The sequence below is a fragment of the Schistocerca gregaria genome, chromosome 2, assembly GCF_023897955.1.
Source record: "Schistocerca gregaria isolate iqSchGreg1 chromosome 2, iqSchGreg1.2, whole genome shotgun sequence".
Lineage (NCBI taxonomy): Eukaryota > Metazoa > Arthropoda > Insecta > Orthoptera > Acrididae > Schistocerca > Schistocerca gregaria.
The window spans coordinates 328,734,358-328,755,548 of record NC_064921.1 but is presented as its reverse complement, the minus strand read 5'-3'; the positions used below and the strand labels follow the sequence as shown (position 1 = coordinate 328,755,548).

Here is a 21,191-nt window from a genome sequence, read left to right as displayed (position 1 = left end):
CCCGTTTCCATACTGATGCTGTTGATAAGGTCCCCACTATTTGCAGCTACAAGGCCTATGATATTTCCATTGTGTGTGGGCTGCCAAACTAGCTCATCAACATAGCTTTCAGGAAACATGTTCAAAAGCATGTCGCATCGCGGTCTGTCTATACCCACCACAATGAATTCATAGACATCCCAGTCTATACTCAGTAGGTTAAAGCCACGTCCAATAGTATTGCATGATCTGGGTATTTACGCACCAGTGACACCAGAACTGTCACAGTGAAATGAGGTGGCCAGTAAAAAACATTCAACAATTAACTTGCTTTCATCTAAACCTGTCATACACAACTAGACAGCTTTACTGTCATGCTCAACTTCAACCTCATTAAAGAGAATATATTTGTCAGTTGCAATTAGCACTTTCCTCTACCCATATGACCTCTACCCTTTCTTTCCAATATACATTCCATGACTCTTTTTGTTATGTAACTTAACTGATACTATAGAAATGTCACACAAACTCAAAGACTCATGTCATTGCTCCGACTCATGGCTATGTTGGTAAACAAACAGCCACCAGGTTGTGCCTGCTGGGGAAGATAATTGCCCAGCCACTTCGTGCAGTGCAGTCATGTGTGTTGCTGTGGTCTTTTACAGGAACCAATATGCCGCTCCATAGAAGGCTTGCCAACTGTTGACCTTGCATATTGTTCTTTCATTTACCTCATATGAGCTGACGTAATGATGATGTTCTGTTGCCAGCCGGTAGATCTTGAAAACAAAAAGGAAACAGGCAGCAGAATCACTCCAACACAGAATTCATACTGCTCAGCATGAACATTACAGCCATGTACGACAATTGGTTTAATAGTATACTATCACTAAATAGCTTGTAATACCCCATAGCTCATTCAATTACATATTGACATTTTGCACACAGATACATACGTCCACTAATACAAGGTTACTGGTAATTCACTAACAAATCACAGGAAGCATGCCCTTATACTACAACACTGGGGTAGATACTCAACCAATCTATGCCACCATATCATTCTGACTATGTTATTCATTTACGTTTCATTTGCTTCCATATGCCAGTGGTACATGTTGAAGTCCAAAATATTTTTTGCCATTAACTCTCTCTAACCCAAAAGAATCTTGATACCCTATTCACTGAATTCTAAATTCCCCCAAGTAATAATGCAGAAATTTCTTAATTTTGTACAAAATGGATTTCACCAAATGGTTGTGTCTTGCAGTTCTTGCCATTGACATCTTCTCCATCTACTTCAAAGCCATTTGCTGTCCTCCTCCAGTGGTTAATTGAGTTGGTGATGGAAAATTAATAAACCCATTGAAAACATTGTCTGGTTCTTTGCCATGTGAATCTGAACAGTCATCCTAGTTTGTGTATTATATGTTCAGCAGGGTTCAACAAAGGCCTGTTCATTGATGTAGCAATGTTAGCCATGAGATTTTCTCAGTGGAAAGAAGTGAACAGATTTTGGAAATAATTCTGCCATTACCAAGAACTGTGGGAAATTCCCACAAGACCTTGGAAGGTATCTGGAAAGATCCCAACCAATGATTTCACCCATTTTTTTGTGGGAGAATATTGTGCACAAATGTTGCAATGTAGACACTTTGATATGCAAATGTAAGTCTCAATCTTTAAGTCATTTGCACTTGCCAAATATGTCTTAAAAATCACTTGCTTTTGAAGTTGCTGTAAATATTTCTTCAGATCAAAATGTACAAAACTTGTGAGGATATATTAGGTCAAAACATAAAAAACACATTGTGGTATGCAAGCCTGCCTCCATGATACTGAGTTAGCCTGTCTTCTTGATTCTGAGTTTTAAGTCGATTCATCGATACAAGACGCCACTGTCAATTAAGTAATATTGTCAAATTTTAATCTCAGCCTCATCTGAATACATTGTCTTTATCATTTTTAACATATCACCGGCCTCTTGGTCTGCTTTTGTGATATTATGTAAAAACCAGTGAATTTGTGCATGGGGTATGTCTGTGTAAACATCTTTCAAATTTTGCAGAAGACGTGACATTGCATCAGGTACCACATTTCTTTCATCTGGAATGCATTGTATCTCAAAATTGTATTCTTGAAGGACGAGATCCCATATAGCAAGACGATTATGCAATAATTTGCAATTAAGCGGAACTATTCAGAGCCCCAAACAATCATAAGTACTTCACTTTCAGTCACATTGTATTTCCTTTCCCATGCTGACAAAACGTGACTTGTAAACATGACCATTTGATATTGCTCTTGACCATCTTCTTTGACTATTTGTAGAGATGGACAGCAAGTCAAAATTCACTGGCATTGGTTCAGAGATGAAATGGTTCATTAAGGTCTGTCAGATGCAATAGTGGAGCTTCTAAGAGTTGTTTCTTTATCTCATCAAACACTTCTTGTTGTTCTGTCCTCCAGGTCCAAACTGAATCCTCCTTCGTTGATACCAGCAATGCAGGTAGTGACAAGCAATGGCCCTTCAGAAATCGGTGACAATACCCGTGAAAACTGAAGAAAGATTGAAGTTATTTTTTACAAGTTGGTAATGGAAAATTTCAAACTGCTTCTAATTTCTTTGGATCTGGCAAAATACCTGCTGATAAGATAACATGTCCCAAGAATGGTATATGGTTCCCCACGAATTCAGACTTTTGCAGGTTGAATGTGACTCCAGTTAATCTAACTGTACCTAAAACTTTATTTAGCTCTTCTCACAAAGTAGACACTGTCAGAACATCATCAATGCACACTATTACTTCCTGTAAAGTTCTCCAGGAATCTCATCCAAAGGTCTAACAAATGCTGCTGTTAAAATTTTAAACCGAAAGGCATCCATTTGAAATGGTAACAATGTACATTGTGCAAGAATACAGTAAGCTTTCGGCTTCCCTCCTCCAGCTCTTACTGCCAATAATTACCTGTCATATCCAAACTAATAAGGTAACAAGTGCCAGGAAAGTTTTGCAAAATGTTTTCAATATTCTCCTCTTAGGGTAAGACACTGTGATGGATAAATGATCATCCAAAACAAGTCTGACCAAGCTGTGTGTTTTAATTAGTGGATGTACGGATTGCAGTATTCATTGCTGATCTCTGTTATATCATGTAATCTCCTTCCCTACAGCTTCTCTTCTAGTTATTGTTATTGAATATGATTTGATTTTAAATGGTTCATGTGCCTGCACTTTGACATTCACCTCCCTTCATCAGTTGAAGTTTACTTGAAAGTGCTTCAATGTGCACAGTTAAAACTTCTTGTAATTCTTCTCTATGGGAAGTGGGAAAATTACTCAGATGACCTGTTTCTTTGTGCATTTTTGAAATCATCTCCTGAATTTCCTCTGCTTTTCTGTGGTCCATTATCCTTCGCATATATATAATGGCACATCAGTTCCATCATGTATGCTTTAAAAAAAATAAACACCACATGCTGCAGAGGCTACTTCCTTTCCCCTGAAAAATCGAATGAAATTAACCTTCAATACTTCACTCTTATTACAAATACTTAAACTTCTTCTTTTGTAATCAATCCTCCATCATCTTTCTGCCAGCCAGTCATTACCAAAAGTTCAATTCACAGTCAAAGGATCAAGAAACAGCACAACCATATCATAGTATCTGTTTAAAATGTTGCACCAACTGAGTGCCTACCCAATAACAGCGTGACTACTAGCCCAGTTGCAGTAACTATATGCATGCTATTCACAGGGAAGACAGGTATTTAGTCTATTTCACAAAGATGTTCATATAAATTTTTGCTGTGGTATCACTACCAGAATCTACAACTGCTGTCATTTTCTGACTGTTTACACTGAGTTCAGGTACTGGATTCAAAGCCTCCACCGCAACTTGCACATCTTCTCTCAGTAGTTCAGTTTTAATGTGTTCAGTTTCACACCTGATCATTTGTATTCTCACATCTGATCCCTTAAACTGTTCACATATTCTGGAGTGAGTCGCATCTGAAACTACTACTAGTTTGCCAGTACTCGGGCACATTGTCAGTGTCTGTTACCTGTAACTCAGAGCAGTGAATGGTACCAAACGCTTCCATCATGTACTACATGCTGGTTTCCATCTACCAAAATTATTTTCCCTCCTGTCATCATTTCAAAACTAGTCATCATTGCACACACACAATTTCATGAGTATTCATCTGTTCATGTGTCAATGTACCGCTGATGACTGTCATTTTGTTGAGTCCACAGTGGGTATCCAAAATTATCTTGCTGTGGTGTGTTGCATCACTGCAAATGTTGCTCTCAATGAGTCATATTTTGTTCCAAGCCAGCAGGCAATCCTTCAAATCCGTCTCTTCCAAACAATCAACAACCCATAACAACTTGTCAAAGTCATCAAAAGTTTGTGAAGCTAATTGTTTTCTTACTTTACATGGTAAATGCTTTATCAAAATTGTGATTAAATCGTCATCACTAATAGGATTGTCCAGATACGTCTTACATTCCCATCGTTTCTGAAGAAAGTTATGCATCAGCTTTTCATTTTGATCATAGTTGAGCATCAAACATAATTTTACTTTGATGCTTCATTATTTCTCGCACAACCAATATTTGTGAAGAAATGCATTTTCAGAGTTTGCAAATATAGCATACAGATTGGATACGTGATCTAGCACCTGGGCTGACATCGTATTACATAAATATCAGTTTTTCTGATTCATTTCGAATTCATGCAAACACAACTTTAAATTATTTCATGAAATCCATGGGTTGTAATTATTTGTGGGTATCAAAGTCCTTAAACTGTTCTTGACCAAGCATGTCATTGACAATAATGTTTGTGCAAAAACTTATACCATAATATGAATTACCTCATTATTCGTTTGTTTCGTAATTTCTTGCTGTGAGCTAACTAGCATCTCTATCTTAGTTACACCTGCTGTTATCTGCTAACAGTGCATCATGACCTCATACATGAACTCACGTTGTTTCTTGTCGAGCAATTTGCTACATTCCTGCAAAAAATTATTGAGCTGGCTATGCAGTTCATGACAATGACCTACTGCCTTTTGATCCCACATTCACCCAAATCTAATTTCAATGTTTGACTATGTTGATCAAGTTTTTTGTTCGTATTTTCCTCATAATTACAGATGTTTTTGTTCAAATTCCACTTCTTATTAAGTTTTTTATCCAGAATTTTTATATTACACTCAGTGAATGGTTTGTTCAAATTTGTGTTCATTTTTTGTATAAACTGCATTGGCACTTCCCCTTTCCCATAGCATCAACATGATTGTTATCTGTCATTGCTTCAGGTGGTTCTACATTTATTAGAAAATTTGAACTTTCATTTTTTGCTGCCTTATCATTTTGAATTCTGATAGTCAGTTTTGACTCATTAATAAGATACATTGCAACAGTGTCCTAATAACACTGCCATCTCCATTAATTACATTACTATTCTCAGTTTAGCTAGCCATTGTTATTCAAATGTATACTGCACAAGCAATTTGTAATAAAAATAATTGTTCACTGTCTATATTCATTTTCCTGTCCAACTTTCTTTGGAAATCGAGTTCACACTGAAAATGCCAAATTCACTCACCATACATTGACACTGGCAATCGGGCTCCACATCCAAAGATTATAGCAGGATAGGGTGTCCTTGTCACCAGTCTGAATACATGGCACGACCATTGTTGGTTGTTACGTTATGGTTATACTTGCCACCTCTGTAAACTCTATTTATTAAGAAACATATGTTCCAGTGACTCTTGTTTTAGGGTAGCCGATAATGTTGGATCCAATTAAGAACAGTTATTGCAAGAAGATGACGAACACTAAGATTGTCAGAAGTACTACACTTAGAAAAAACTTTTAAATATTTACAATTCAACAATATTTCGCATACCACTATGTGACATCAATCTTTTCACACTGAAACTAAAATTAATAAATGAGGCATAAATGATCATATGACAAACAAATTAGCATCCTCAGTGCCAGCTCACAAACAATCTCAGTCCAACTGTTCTGTACTGAAGCCCAGATTGAATTCCCTCTCCACTTGACTACCATGCTGAGTGGACATGTCCAACAACAGCAGTCAGACTTTATTCAAAACATTGTCACAAGTCAGCGATTACTTTTAAATTCTACCATGGTGAAACCAGAGGTAGCTGCACCATAGTCACTGCAATTAAGCAAGTAGATAAATTTACTCTCAAAGTTTACAGTAATAGCAAATATCTTGACATATGACGATATAGGATCCTCACTATCTTTCATGGCCCTTCCGGATGCAACTCAGAGTACTCCACATTGTCCGAGACATGTCATATCCATTGTACTTTTCCTGAATGCAGGACAGTATCTGGCATTGTGAGGATAGTAATAGCATTGAATTCATTTTTATCAAGAATACTGGCTGTGATAAGAGTGGAATGTTGTGATCCTAATCTTTTTCACTTCACAGGGACTACATCATTCAATATTGAAAGGTCAGGGTTGTGAACAATCTTCTGACATTCGATATTCACATAGTGGCACACTCTCTTCTGTCTAATATTAGGAGATGGAATGTGACTCAAAGTAGGTAACCCATATCTGCTAGTAGATCATATTGACCCAATAACAATATGCATAGATTTGTTAAATAGTACATTGATCTTTTTCACTTATGGTCTATTAATAAGCCATACAGAAGTACAGTACTCTGCAGTTGAGGATACACTCTGAGTGCTGATACTCAAAGAGTGTATGCTGATAGTGCCCAACTAGTGCTACAACGTATACGTTATTTCTGTTTTTCAGCTTAACAGATGTTTACGTCAGGTACTCCTTGAAGGAAAGTGTCCTGTCTAATGTGATTCCTAGGTATATTGGCTGTATGTTATGACGAAGTTTGTCTCCCTCATAACAGACATCAGCAGCTTTGTGTGCCAATCTATTGGACAGATGAAAACATACAACTTCCGTCTTATTTGAGTTATGTTTTAATCACAGTTTGTAGGTGCATTGGCTTAAGATCTCTAGATCAAAGTTAGGATTACTTCAGTTGTTTCGAATGTTTTGTGTTGGGTAGCTACATCCTCATAGCCAAACTTTCTGGACTGTGTTGGAGTAATATCAGAGATATATTAAACAAGAGAAGAGCAAGGATACTCTGTGGTATGCCATTATTCAGTACTTACAGCTTGCTAGTGGCTTTTCCTGTAGTAAATGTTATCATTTAGTCTTGTTGGCCGCCTGCATGGAATAAGTTGTAGTAAAAGTAGCCCTTGCCTCCAAACTGTAATATGCTGCACTTAGATCAATGAAAGTAACTAAAGTTTTGTGCTTCTTTTCTTATCCTGCTTCAATGAATGATGTTAATGATAAGACTTGATGAGTGCATCTCCATCCTGGTCGGAATCCAGCTTGCTCAACAGGAAGGATCTGAAGGATTACTGGACTAATTCAGTTGTATAGAATTCTTTCATTTAACTGACAAGTAGTGCTCAATATATGACTGGCTTGTCTCATAAGTTACAAAGTTTGAGTATTGCTGTGATTTTTAACACTTCATTTTTTGTGGGATTGAACCACATATCGTAAAGTCAGAGAAGAAATCCGCCAGCCACCTTTTTGCATATTTCTCACAATGCACAAGTAATTTGGGATGTATTCCACCACTTTCCGTTGTCTTTCTGTGCTTCAGAGTTTTAAGAGCAACTGAAGTTTCAGATACAGAGAATATGAACTTTATCCTTTGGTGCTCTAGATGTAGACAATAAATTGATGACATCCTATTAGCTGATGTATCACTGTTGTCACTTATTGTTATTTTGTTTTTACCCCACTTCTTTAGTAATTACCATTCTTCTGTACTTGATGTTTGAAAACTGAATGACCCTATAGTCTCTATCCAAATAGTACACCTAGCTGTATCTAATACTTTAAACAAAGAATTTGTGGAACATTACATAGCTCACCACCAGCTTCTATATGATAGAAAAAGGAGGATCTTTCTAATACAAACATTATAATTTAAGAGAGAGTGATTTTGTATGCATATTTCTCAACTTAATTACCTCGCAGCATATAGTTCATAAACTTTCCAATGTTTCAGTATTCTAATTGAAGTAAGATTTGCCTAATTAGGCGTAGTAAGCACCTGTGTCAGCTTCAATGTTGTAATTTAATTTGGAGCTCCATTCATCTAGGCATTTCATCATATTTGATAACTGCTAGTCGTGAAATCAAAAGAATATGTAGGGCATGCAAGTGCACTAAAGTGAATGTTTTACCATTTTGCAACAACATTTCAAGATGTGTGATGGCATTTTGTATTGTTTGAAAAGAACATTGTTCTTTGCAAGATATCAATGTTAAGTGTTATGTTTGCCCAGCAGTGAAATATAATACTTCCTCATGAGTATTCTGCTATCATGCAGGGAGTCTGTGAGCAGCAATCTGTGTGAATACAGGGAAGTGGTAGCCATAATTTTTACTGCAGGTGAAACTGTTTTTCGCTTGCTTTGGTGCAGTTTTTCCTATTTCCTTCCACTGATATTCCAGCTCTGGTGAGTGGTGATGAATCCATATTTCATCTATTGTTAGAAAAATTAGACTAACTCTCCTGAACTGCATTTAAACTGCTCCAATTGCTCTTTAGTAATGTTTATTTGAATGGACACAGCAACCATGAACAAAAAGATTTGTCATACAGAAAACTTCCTGTTAAATGTGGCAATTACATGTGGTAGACACAGCCATAAAAATCTTTGCATTTCGTGCAAGGTCACTTACTGTCAGCTTGTGGCCATTGAGTAAAGCATTGTGAATTTTTGCCACATGCTTGTTGGTCATACAGGTTTTGTTGACATCCGGAATACTCTTCCTCTATAGTCTATAACGAAACAATGGAAAGTCTCGGTTAGAATACCAGTGATATTATGAAAAGGATAGACTGCTAGTCATCGTAAAGCTGATACGTTGTGTTGCAGACAGGCACAATGAAAAGGCTGTTGCACATTGAGCTTTTGGTTAAAGCTTTCTTCTGAAAAGAGAACACACATACATTCACACACTACGCACACATGACTGCTGTCTCAGGCGGCACCATCCAGAATGCCAGAGCGGCCGGAGATGATAGTCACGTGTACAAGAGTTGTTCTTGCTTGTGTAGATGTGTGTGTGTGTAGTTGTTTTTCAAGGAGACTTTGGCTGAAAGCTCAGTGTGTAATAGTCTTTTCGTTGTACCTGCTGCAACTCAGCATATCATCTTTACAGTGAGTAGCAGTGTATCTTCCTCTTTAATGGGTGCATAACCATGCTTAAACTGAGCAGCCTATTTCATAAGTCTTTATGAATTGTTTTGTACATGTAAACATTTACATTCTTGCCACAGATAGGCTACAAGACATTCATCTCTTAAGCAAATGTGCCATCTAGAATAATATTTTTGAAAGCTTACAGAATTTGACCATATTCACTCCAGACATTAAGCAATTCTCCTCTCAGATGCAATCATCTTCAGAAACTTCAAGTAGCCGTCGGCCACATGTCAAATACTTTTAATTTGTGAACAGCGGCTGCTAAAAGTTTCTGAAGATGCTTGGGTCTGATGAGTGAAACCAGTAATAAAAGCAATTTGTAAGCGACTTGTGACTGTCTTCACAATTATTTCTTACAGTTGATGTTCCCCCTTATAGTCAGTTTCTGCCCTTTTTAAATTAAGCAATTTGATGTGCACCTGATGGCCTAAACCCAAAAATTAGATTTTGTACTGCAATAAATGTAAAATAATCTTATTTATCAACAAATAACTGAAGGAAGGCTGGAAAGCAATGCACATATTTTGAGGGAAGCAGCTTTTGACTTTTCTTGCAGGTAAAGTCCTAAATGTCAAACATTGAAAATTAAAACAGTAACTGAATATAGAGCTATTTTCACTGATGTCACATTGTTGCTCACCTTGCATTGACCTACAAGTATTGAAATTATATGCCTTTAGTCGGAGACAGCTTTGTTCAACTTTTTGTGTTAAAGCATAAATGTTTATTAGGAAGAAACTATAGCATGAAAAGGATAGTTACTAATCCAATAAAGTGGAGATGCTGTGTTGCAGACAAGCACAATGAATAGACTGTCATAAAATGAGCTTTTGGCCAACCAGGCCTTCATCAGAAATACACACACACACACACACACACACACACACACTCACAACTCACACCCACATGCCCACAGTCTCTGGGTACTGAAGCCAGAGAACTGTGGTCATATGTGTATGAGTTTTTCATATTTGTGTGTGTGTGTGTGTGTGTGTGTGTGTGTGTGTGTGTGTGTGTTTTGTCTATTTCCAACGAAGCCTAGATGACCAAAAGCTCATTTTCTGACAGTCTTTTTGTTGTTCCTATCTGCTACTCATCATCTCCGCTATATGGGGAGTTGCAACTATCTGTTTCATGCTATTGTTACATTCCATCTGGATTTTCCATTGACATATTAGGAAGAAAATATGTACTTATTACTACAATCAGAGTAATTCTAAATTTCATGTTTTTTTGTGTAATACTTAATTAGTGGCTGTGCTCCAATGCCATGTAGCCTTTTATAATATTTTCATGAAATTTACATAACATCATGTTCTGCCTCTAGTTTCCATATTTTATTCATTTTCTAAGGTGTTCAATGGCTGTCCATTGCGTATACATTGTACTGCAAGTTGGATTCATCCGGATACAAGAGACCAACATATTCTAATAGGTGCAGAAGAAGGAATATACAACCTGAACTTGAATGAATTACATGATGCAGCCATAGACCAATTGTATCCTCGAAGAACCATTTGGATGTATGTTATTAAGGACATACTAATGTCCCTTTCAGGTGAGAGCTGTTTTAAACTTTCATGTTCTGGATGTTATATACTGGCTAAAATTACTTATGTGATTTCAGTTGCCAACAGTAAGTATCATTTTGACTTTTTTTTGTAAAGAAAATGTTATGGCACTTGGCCATGAAAGGCAAAGGTCCTGAGTTCAAGTCTCAGTCTGGCACACAGTTTTAATGTTCCAAGAAGTTTCAAATATCGTTTTGGTTGTAATTAAATGTATCCGCCTGTAATCTCCCCCCTCCTTCCTTCTTACATCTATTGTCTACATTAAACAGTGCCCCGTCCAAGTAATTAATAAGCAAAGTCTTTTATAAAGATTTGAGAGGAGCAAAGATTACAATAAACTTGCAAGTTTACTTAGCTTGTCATGTTGATGTGGATCCAGTTCTTCTTGTCTAGGGGTCTTACTTATGAAGCTGAAAATTGAACATAGTGTCCTCACAGTTGGTTTCAACTAAATAAATTGGAAGATTATTGTTGCAGAACTTTTTACGTAAATATATTTTCCATTGATTTTCTCACATTTTAGTATGTCATACAGTATTTTGATTTTTCACATTGACAAAGCCGAAATTACATTGTTCGCACTTAGTATATGAAACTTCCAATCACGTCAGAGGCAAGCTTACGACTCTCTCACTGTGGAAATAACAATATTCTAAAAGGTTTACAATTTTTCTTAACAAATCAATTCCAGTAGTGCTCGAGACTGATAATCACTGAATGATTACATATCATACACTAAAATCCAGTTTTCATTGCAAATATAAGTTCTTAATGACCAGTCTTTTATGAAAGATTGTTAATAATGATTGTTTAAATTAAAAAAAATTACAAATTATTCTTTTTCATCTTTATGTTTTATGCTTCTCGGAAATGCTTGTGGAACGTGCATCTTTGTTTTAAAATTCACCATGTCTGGGAATCAAACCTGAGCAACCTAGATGTCAGGCAAACATTCCACTACAGAGCCTCACAGCCTGTTGATAAAACAACCTCACTTTTAGGTATTAATGATGGTCACAAAACTTCAAAGTCGATTGTCTTGAAAATTTGGTAGAATTGCATCAAAACAGTTTGGCAGATTGTTCTGAACTTCACATACCATAAATATAAAAAAATACAAAACTCCAATTGCTGTGTGGTCTCCTTGTCAGTTCATTCCACTTAGCAAGTCTTGTAATCCTCCCTATGTGTTACTACTACTTACAGTTAAAGTATGTCTAGATCATTACAAAGTCCCCTCTAGCTTGTACTGTAGCTTAGACTAAGACCTCTCAGGAGATTCTTATTCCAGTATGGAGAGAAAGATGATTCTTCTAACCAGATAACATGTTTATGAGCTATATTTGGAAAGTAAGAGTCAAATGCTAATATTTAAATTTTGGCAGTTTAGACCGAAACTGCGAGAATGCAGTGCCATTTGTTGAGCATTTATGAAATCACAGAAGCTGTGGTTTTAATTCAGTTGTCATTTTACTATTGGTGATGGCAAACAACAGTGGCTTTAAAATTTTTACTCCCATCAGTTGGAAGTGTTTGCTGTAATTTTTTGTTTGAAAAAGGATCTGCAGCTGCTCATTTCCATCAAGAGTTGTGATTGGTGTATTGATCTGCAATATGAGTGAAGGAAAGGTGTTGAGACATTAATAGTCGCCATACATATGTGCAAGATGTTGAGCAGAATGGAAGCTCCGATATCCTAGCCAATTGAATTGTGCAAAAAATGGACAAAACATGCTGATCTGATGATGATTGATGATCAATTTTATGGCTAGTGAATTTCCAAATGTTGGATGCACCACTATTCAGACAATTTTGTAAAAGTCACCACCATGGAAAACTGTCATCGTGGATAGTTCTCCATAACAATGCGCATTCACACACTGGTGTCTAGACTGTTAAAACTTTTAGACTCCTCATTGTACAGTCATGACCTCACACACAGTCACTATCACCTCTTATTGTGCCTGTACCAAAGACGTGGTGAAAAATGGTTTGAAGATCACTACCAATTCTCTGTCAAATAACAGCTATGCAGAGAAATTGACAAAGCTAGTGCAACATTGTGAAAAGTGCTTAGGAGGGAGCAGTGATCATCTGCTTCGTCTACTGCAAGCAACTGTGCTCCAAATCTCCATTCTATGCAACACCCTTCAGATTACTCATTTGAAAACAGATTGGTAAGTTCCACTGTTTACATCTCACAGAAATTCTACTAGTGGGAAGATTGTTGAACAGTTGAAGGCCCATGTGGAAAGCTCCCTTTTCACACAGTTAAGTGTTTGTACGTATAACATGCAGGTTTACGTTTTTCCTGGTGTTGTGTTCATGTATTTCATTATTTTTTAAGACTCTGGGATCAGTTGGCACTATGTGGTTTCTGAAAAATTTTAGAGTCACATGAAAGTAGAAGCAAGGCAGTGTAAGGATTTCCAACTTTATGAAGATGGGTTTGCAGGAGTCTCTGGGTTTGCTCCTAGTAATAATCCTCATTGCTCTCTTCTGGATTCTGAATGTGCTCAGAGCAGTTGGAGAATTTCCCCAGAATATTACACCATATTTTAGGTGGGCTTGTATGTAAGCGTAGTATGCACTGGTTAATGTTTTCAGGCTAGCACATGTTTTCAGTGCTCTAAATGCATAACAGCCAGTACAGATCCTGGCATTTACCTTTCCTGTATGTGTATTCCATTTCACGTTATCTTGAAACCACAGACCCAGGAATTTGAAAACAGTGTCGGTATCTATTGACTGCTTATTTACAGTGACAAATGGCTGAGAGGAATTTGCATTTTGTGTTGTGTTAAAGTTCATGGAAGCTGTCTTTTTGGTGTTGATAGTTAATCTGTAAGCGACATGAAGTTACTGATTGCTTCTACATGCCATATGATTAATGTTTTGAGCTTCTGAAGACTACTTTTGTGTTTGATTTGGAGGTTTTACGGGGAACACATGCTGAGCATTATATCACGTGGCCAAATGTGAATTAAAGCTATTTATAATTTGGAGTACAAATGGATTGCATAGAATTGGCAAACCTCTCATTTTCTGCCCCTGCTCTTGTGCTCCATCCTCCATCATGTCGCATTGTTTATTTCTATTTTGGAGTTTTAGTCTAAGTTCCTGTTTGACTTTAGGGTCCTTTAGCTGTAAAGTATCAAATCGCTTGTTTTGTATGTCAGATTTTGTCTTTGTAGCTGTGATTTTCAAGTGCAATTTAGCTAGCTTCAAATGGTGGCCACTGCCTGGTTTCCAGCACCTACAATTATTTCATCCATTTCACACTGAAGGAAAAGTGATTGATCTAATTCTGTGTCAGGTGGGTGCTTTGTTTTGCATCACTGGAACAACCATACAAACAAGAAAACTTGAAACTTGAAACCTGAAACCTAATTTGTGATAGCTCGAGTACAAGACCTGTTATACTTTTTATTTTTAATCATGGTTTTGTCTTTGATACCTTTTTTTTTTGTATGTGGTTCTTAATTTTTAGTGACACATCTAACATTTACAAAAATTGCAATTACCAGAAATAATCACCTGAATGAATCCAAACTTGGAAGATTTGTGGAACAATATGCTTAATCTTGCAGGGATGTGACATATATTTAAACCCATCAACACCTTTCCATGTGAGACAGAAAGGCCCATAAGACGTCAAGCAATGCAATGAAGAACTGTTATGTGAAGTGAAAACATGAAAGTAAAGTGCCAGCATCAAATCATAGGCATATGTCTGAGTTCAAGAGAGGGAGAATGATCAGTTCCCAGGAAATGGATTTGGATAAAAGAGGGTTGTACCGAGTGAGGGCAAGACTACACACCATGGCCATGGCATGAAATGACCATCGTCTTGTCCTCGTGATCATAACAGACCATAAAGCTTTATCAACAGTATTGGCTGAACACTGGATCTGCTCAACATGTACAAAGCTCTGTGTGAGGAAGTGGAACCCTGTGACCTGTGGGCTGGACTAGTGGTATACATGCCACTGACTGGTTTCTGTCGTGTAGAAACACAAATACATGATACTGGAGAGGGCAGATGATTCTGGCACTAGTGTTCCACATGGCAAAATGTTGCTTTCAGGTGATCCTCACATCAACTTTTTCTAAAGTGATGACCATATATGTGTTAGAAACTTCCATGCTGACCTCAGTTTAATATCCTGCTTTTTGTAACAGGATTTTGGCCAAATGTGTGTTGTGTATGTTTGATGTGTCGTTGGACCTGAAACTTGATTTTAACTCCTATGTATCCAGAGAAGTCTCAGGCGTATACCACAACATCAAGATGGGTTTAGATTCCCGGGTACTGTCTGTCTTTCAGGCAACTTGCCATATTTCAGCAGGATAATGTCCAGTCAAATGAGACAGAATATCCAAACCTAATTTGTGGAATTTCGCATATTACTTATCCCAGGCCTGCAAATTTGCCCCACCTCTTCACTACTTCTTCATGCACCTCCAACAACCACTGTTGAATCTTAGTGGATTTACATTCAGACGGTGTGGAGGAAGAAATGGCAGGAAGGTACCCATGCCCTCTATGATTTTATTGTGCAACTTTGAGAATCTCTCATAGCAGGGCAAGCAGGCATTTCATCCCATATTGAATTTTCTTGAAATCTGAGATCATGTTTAGTTCTCTTATCCTGATCATTTGTGTATTGCCATGTATGTAATTTGTTGTATAAAGTTCATTTCAGTGATATGCAACCTTCTTAGCAAAGTGATTTTCATAAAAATAAGTGTAAATACAAATGAATGATTCAAGAATTATTTAATAAAGCCTTTGCTGTTCTAAATGCATTTTATTGCTCTTGGAATTTTGTGTTTCATGTTGTTTTTATTTATGTAACTATGTTTACTGAGATATGCTGCAGGACCTCTAGTCACTAGTTAAAGTAATAATCAAGAGTTATTCCTTGTTTGTGTATGTAGTAAACTACAATATTACTAGACGTTAAACTGAATATTGATTTGTTCTCTTTCTTTTAATGTAAAGGTAAAACACCGCAACTATATCGTCATGACTTGCTGGCCCTTCAGAGCAAACAAACACACAGGTTTTCTCTACATATGAACAAAATCCCAGAGAAACTAGTCCCACGCAAGTTTGCATTAACAACAAAAGTTCCAGACACAAAAGGATGTACAAAATGCTGTGTGGGCAGGAATCCATATAACGGGTACAAATATCTTTGTGGAGCAATGCCTACTGGAATATTTCTGATGCAGTGGTATGATCCACTGAATAAATTTATGTTGTTAAAGGTAATCTGCATTTTACTGATGTTAGCTATCATGTTTGTATTGTCTCCCTCACAAAATTGGTATGTCTTGGTTGGTTAACATTTCGTTTTTCATATTTTGGCGACATGTCACCAGTTTTATTATGTTTTCTAAAATATTTTTTATACAATGTCTTTTACTGTTTACTTGTGTAGTTAACATCCCTGGAGGAGTCAGCTGTAGTATAATCATGTCTTTAATTCATAACATACATGGTCACAGTTATAATTTTATAATGGAAAGACAGTTTTAATGATATTTTCTTTGCAGAGATATAAAATTTTACAATTTCCATTTTTTAAACAATATAATTGCCTCTTCAGTGTAAAGTTGTTGTTTTGTTGTATGTAACAGAAATTATCATCCTTATATTCTGCACTCATAATATACTAACTGAATTGAGTTATTTTAGAGAGTTGTAGTGTAGCAGCTACTTCGTTAGCCTCAAGTTGGGTAACAATTTCTGTACTGGTGTGGAACCCCACCTTAGGTACCAGTTGTATTGTAGCCCTCCTGTCCGATCACCCATTTGGATTATTGTTGGGCACTAGTCTGCTGAGGTAAACCAACAACAATCAGATTATGGAGTTGGAAACAATTACATGAAGGAAAACAGGCTGATAGGGAGCCACAAGTTAAAACAAATAAATTCATTATTAATTTTTATTTTAAATGAAACAAGGAACTTAAACAATTGCCAGTACCTTTCCAGCTGCTAAATGTTGCTGAGAGAAAAAATGCTACATTAATTATTTTATGTCGATTTGCATTATGCATAAAAATTTTAGCCGTCAGATAGTTAAGTGTGGTATGAATCATAATCTTTCTTGCACATGCAGTCCTTTTTAATCTTTCAGTCTCTCGTGTTGTGTGCCTCGTGGTTCAACGTTTTTCCTCTATTTCATACCATTGGTCAGAGTGAATATGTAATTACATCAATGATGGGAAAGGTCACAGTTTGTCAAATTCCTTACTTCTCCTGGAGTTATTGCTTATTATCTTCCAACTGTGCAATTCATTGTATTTCACCTACATGTTGGAGAAGGGGTATGCTTGGTGGTATATGTTAGTTGCCAGGCATCATATATCTTCTTGTACAGAAAACATCAGCTACATTCAGGGCTTGGCTTTAGTTGTAAACCACAGTGTCTTGTGTATAGTATTTGTTGAGTAAAAGCCTCTGTAAGAGTATGAGGAATGTGCCAGGTTGTCTTTGGCTCCAGAAGAAAATCATTTTTATGTACAGGTGTCAAGGAAGAAGTGTTGGTAGGCCATGATTTTATGGCTGCCTTGTTGATGCAGGTGTTCTGATATCTGCTTCCACTAAATACTGTTGTAGGGGTATTAATACTGTAGCAAATGTTTGCAGCTCTCCTTGGATTGAGAAAATTGTGGGATTTTGTTGCTATCGAGGATGAAATGTTGGTGAATTACAATTTTTTGACTGCCTTGTCAAAAATTTTGTGGAGGAGCCTTTATAACTATTTTCTTAAAGTAGGCCTCAAACAATAAATCTGTTATTACAGTTGTTCTTCTGTACGTCAAAAAGCTTTTCCTCATAATCAAATCCCATAAGTGAGATCTTGGGTCAAGCATATCTGGTAATTATTTGGGCAATTAGAAGATGACTACAGTAATCTCAAAAGAGTACTGGAAAATTTACATTGTAGCCTCCAGATGAGCAAGTAAAATTCTGCTTCTGTGTATGCTTCAACCTGTTCATTTGTGCAGTGTACAAAAGAGCATAGTTTGACATAATTGTTGGTCATTTTTCAAAAAGAGGTGGCATAAAAGGAGGTTAGAATATTAGTGGTACAATTTTTATGATGGAGAGAGACTGGTTTAGAGTTGCAAGGAAATCTTGCTGCTCAGAGAAGTCTGCTGTGACATCAGGTGGTCCTGATCTTATTGTATATAACTTTATCCATTATGAACTGTTTGGATTGCAGACAAACTTTCTTCATTGTCAGTGAAAAGAATGTTGCTTCTGCGTGATACAAGCAGAGATAGGCTACTGTGTGCCTTACCAAGTAATGCTTGGGCATACTTTAAAGAAATGGGAAATTTCTTTGTAGTTACCACAAACCCCAAAAAGTTTTCTTCCTCACTCTCCCACCAGCACCAAATAGTGAATGTTAAAATTTGTTTTAATTGTAAAGTGATATGCAATTTATGGTGTACCTCCAGTCAAAGAAGTAAGTGAGGTGATACAGTAGTTACGGCACAGGGAGGATTACATGTAAGCTGGGAGAGAGGAAATGGAATTCATATACAAATCCAGCAATCTGGATTTAGAGTGTCTGTACGGCAATCTAGATTCAGGTTCTCTATTGTTTACCAAACTCATTTAAAGTGAAATGTAGGAACATCACCTTTCAAAAAGACATGAACAATTTTATTCCTCTTCATAGATCTATCCAGGCTTGTGCTCAGTCACCTGTGATCTTGTAACAGATCAGACATTAAATTATAATCTTCCTTTCTTTCAATGTTGAGTAAATACTTAAAATCATCTATGCCAAGATCAAATCCGATAGTTGCTTCTCATTACAACAATGCTCTAATACATCAATCTGACCTTTCTACAACAGTCTTCATAATTGTTGAGCACCCTTCTTAATGTTCTGATCTGGGGCATAGAGCTCTGTTTCGTTTCTGGAACTGAAGTCTAGGAAGAAAAATGTTGATTTCCATGAATGAAGAACTTCTGCTGATATGGAATTATAAATTTGTCTATTAGAATAAGTTTGAAAACTTTTTTGTTGTTGTAGAATGAAGAGATGTATTGAACCTTACAGATTATGTTTTTAAAAACAAATTTAAATAAATGGGGCTACACTGTAAAGCTTCCTAATGTTTTTATACAAAAAGATGTGTATTTTTCATAGTTTTTGTTGAACTGCAAGCTTCATTCAGTAATTATTCCATTGTAATTTTATAACAACATAATCTAATGTAAAATATAATTTAACACTGCAATGTTTGGCTTCAAATTTTAGGTTGTGGCCCATAAATGACAAGTTTTGTTGCCGACTAGTACTGTGTGATTTGACATTTGATTAGTTGTTTTAAGTTTTGATCTTATTTCATTTGAACATCAACCAGTGTCAGGGTGAACAATGTTGAATTCACATTAAGCTTATCTCACGACCTTGGTCTTGAGCAGACTGGAATATAATGGAAGTTTTTTATCTCATAACATACAATTTTAAGTCATTGACTTAATTTACAGGTGACTCATCAAAACATAAAAATGGATTTACATTTAACAGAAGGTGTTGTTAATATAATATACTGTACTGGATAGATAATGTTAAATAACAAACTTTAATCATACGTACATGTTCTCTCCAGCTCCAATTTTCTGATCGTCCTTCACCAACTCTTCTTTTAATAACAAAATTTCTAGACCGGTGTCTCTTATAAGCATTTTCTCAGCGATTCTAAATTAACATTAAGACATGTTTTCTTTTTAATTTTGTTATAAATTTTCACGCCCATATACTGTGGAGTTTGACCATAAAGTTTTAAGTGATGGATAAGCAACATAAAATAATTTTGGTTCCTGGTGTTGAAATTGATTCATTACTAATAAATCAGGGATTTTGTACAAACTGATTATTTCATAGATGTAAAGTGAAGGAACACTAGTATACTTTGATTTTTTAGAAGTGGGCGACATGATTTTCTTCGGTTTTACATTGTGCATTTTTCTAATGATGGTTTTCGAAGTGTTAAGATTCCATAAATATGGTTCAAGCTATCCCAAAATATAGTGTTTGTTTCCACTCATTTCTCTCATTGTGGTAATTGGGCGTAGGTGATTTGGTATTACCTGTTCTCGACTTCGGTTAGATATATAACTTCGTAGGATGGATAACTGTGATGAATGCTTGTGAGATACATAGCAGTGTTAATGTTGTTATGAATGAGCATGTAATTAAACAAAAAACACTGAGTGAGGTGGTACAGACTTTTAAAGTTCTGAAATTGTATTTTGCTTAATTTTGGTGCTGTAATTTGCCTCACAGTCCTGATGTAGGTTTTATGTACTTTCCCCAAATTACTTCAGGCAAATGGAGGAATATTTCCTGTAACAAAGTCATGGTCTTCTTCCTTCACTGTCCTCCTCAAGCTGAGCTAGTGATACAGTGCTAATGGTATTTGATGCAGGAAAATGTTTCAATCTAACTTGTATTTCTTTGGAAGAAAAGGAGATGATGACCTTGTATTTATCACATGAGATCTACTTAAAATTTTCCATCAGTATCTTCCTCTTTTCTTGATGGATGGAATGCTTCAGGTGGTTTAATCCACACATCAGGGCACATTGGCAAGAGTCACATTTACCCCACTGGATAGGCATAGCTCCGCTATTGAAATTTTATTTTCACATTGGATTGTGAACCATTTAGCATTCAGCTGGATACATGCATAAGCCCATTTTCACCATCTTCTCACTTTTTCAGGTGTTTTATAATGACTTACTTTTGTTTCAGCACTCAGAATTCCCTTTGCCATCACCACTGTCAGTTTTTGAAATGATAATTACACCTGAAATGGAATATCCGATGGTGTGTGTGAGTGTGAAGCAAGCATATGAACAAAATAGACTTAGACTGGATTTAATAAACATGAACTCTGGTGCAAGTTGGTTCCATAGCGATGAACTAGAAGATTTAGACGGAACAGGTATGAACATCTAACTTCTATAAAATTTTTGTGTCATCAGATTTGCAGAAATGCTACTCATGGATGGGTTCATGTGTGTAGCAGCACAGATATGAATTATTACTTCCCAATATATTTATTTCTTAGTGAAATTTGTCAGGATGTATCTCCTATTGAAACGAGTTGCCCAGTTCACAGAACCAATACTAAAAATAAGAATAACCTTTGAGTGGCTTTAGAGTCACTTACCTTGGTCCAGAAAGGTATCCATTATTCAGAAATGCACATTTTCAACAACTTTCCAATAGCCTTAAGAAGTCTAATTACTAATAAAGTTCACTAAGCTT

The 21,191-nt window shown here is 36.4% G+C and overlaps 1 protein-coding gene across 13 annotated transcripts in view; it reads left to right on the top strand.

Moving 5' to 3' along the window:
* LOC126336976 (mitogen-activated protein kinase kinase kinase kinase 5) overlaps positions 1-21,191 on the top strand; it is a 290,756-nt gene that overhangs the window by 243,133 nt on the left and 26,432 nt on the right. For all 13 annotated transcript variants that reach the window (XM_050001210.1, XM_050001206.1, XM_050001199.1 and 10 more), the window contains 3 exons: positions 10,664-10,868; positions 15,887-16,155; positions 20,673-20,865. In XM_050001210.1, coding sequence (XP_049857167.1) covers positions 10,664-10,868; positions 15,887-16,155; positions 20,673-20,865 — 667 coding nt within the window. The remainder of the gene's footprint in view (positions 1-10,663; positions 10,869-15,886; positions 16,156-20,672; positions 20,866-21,191) is intronic.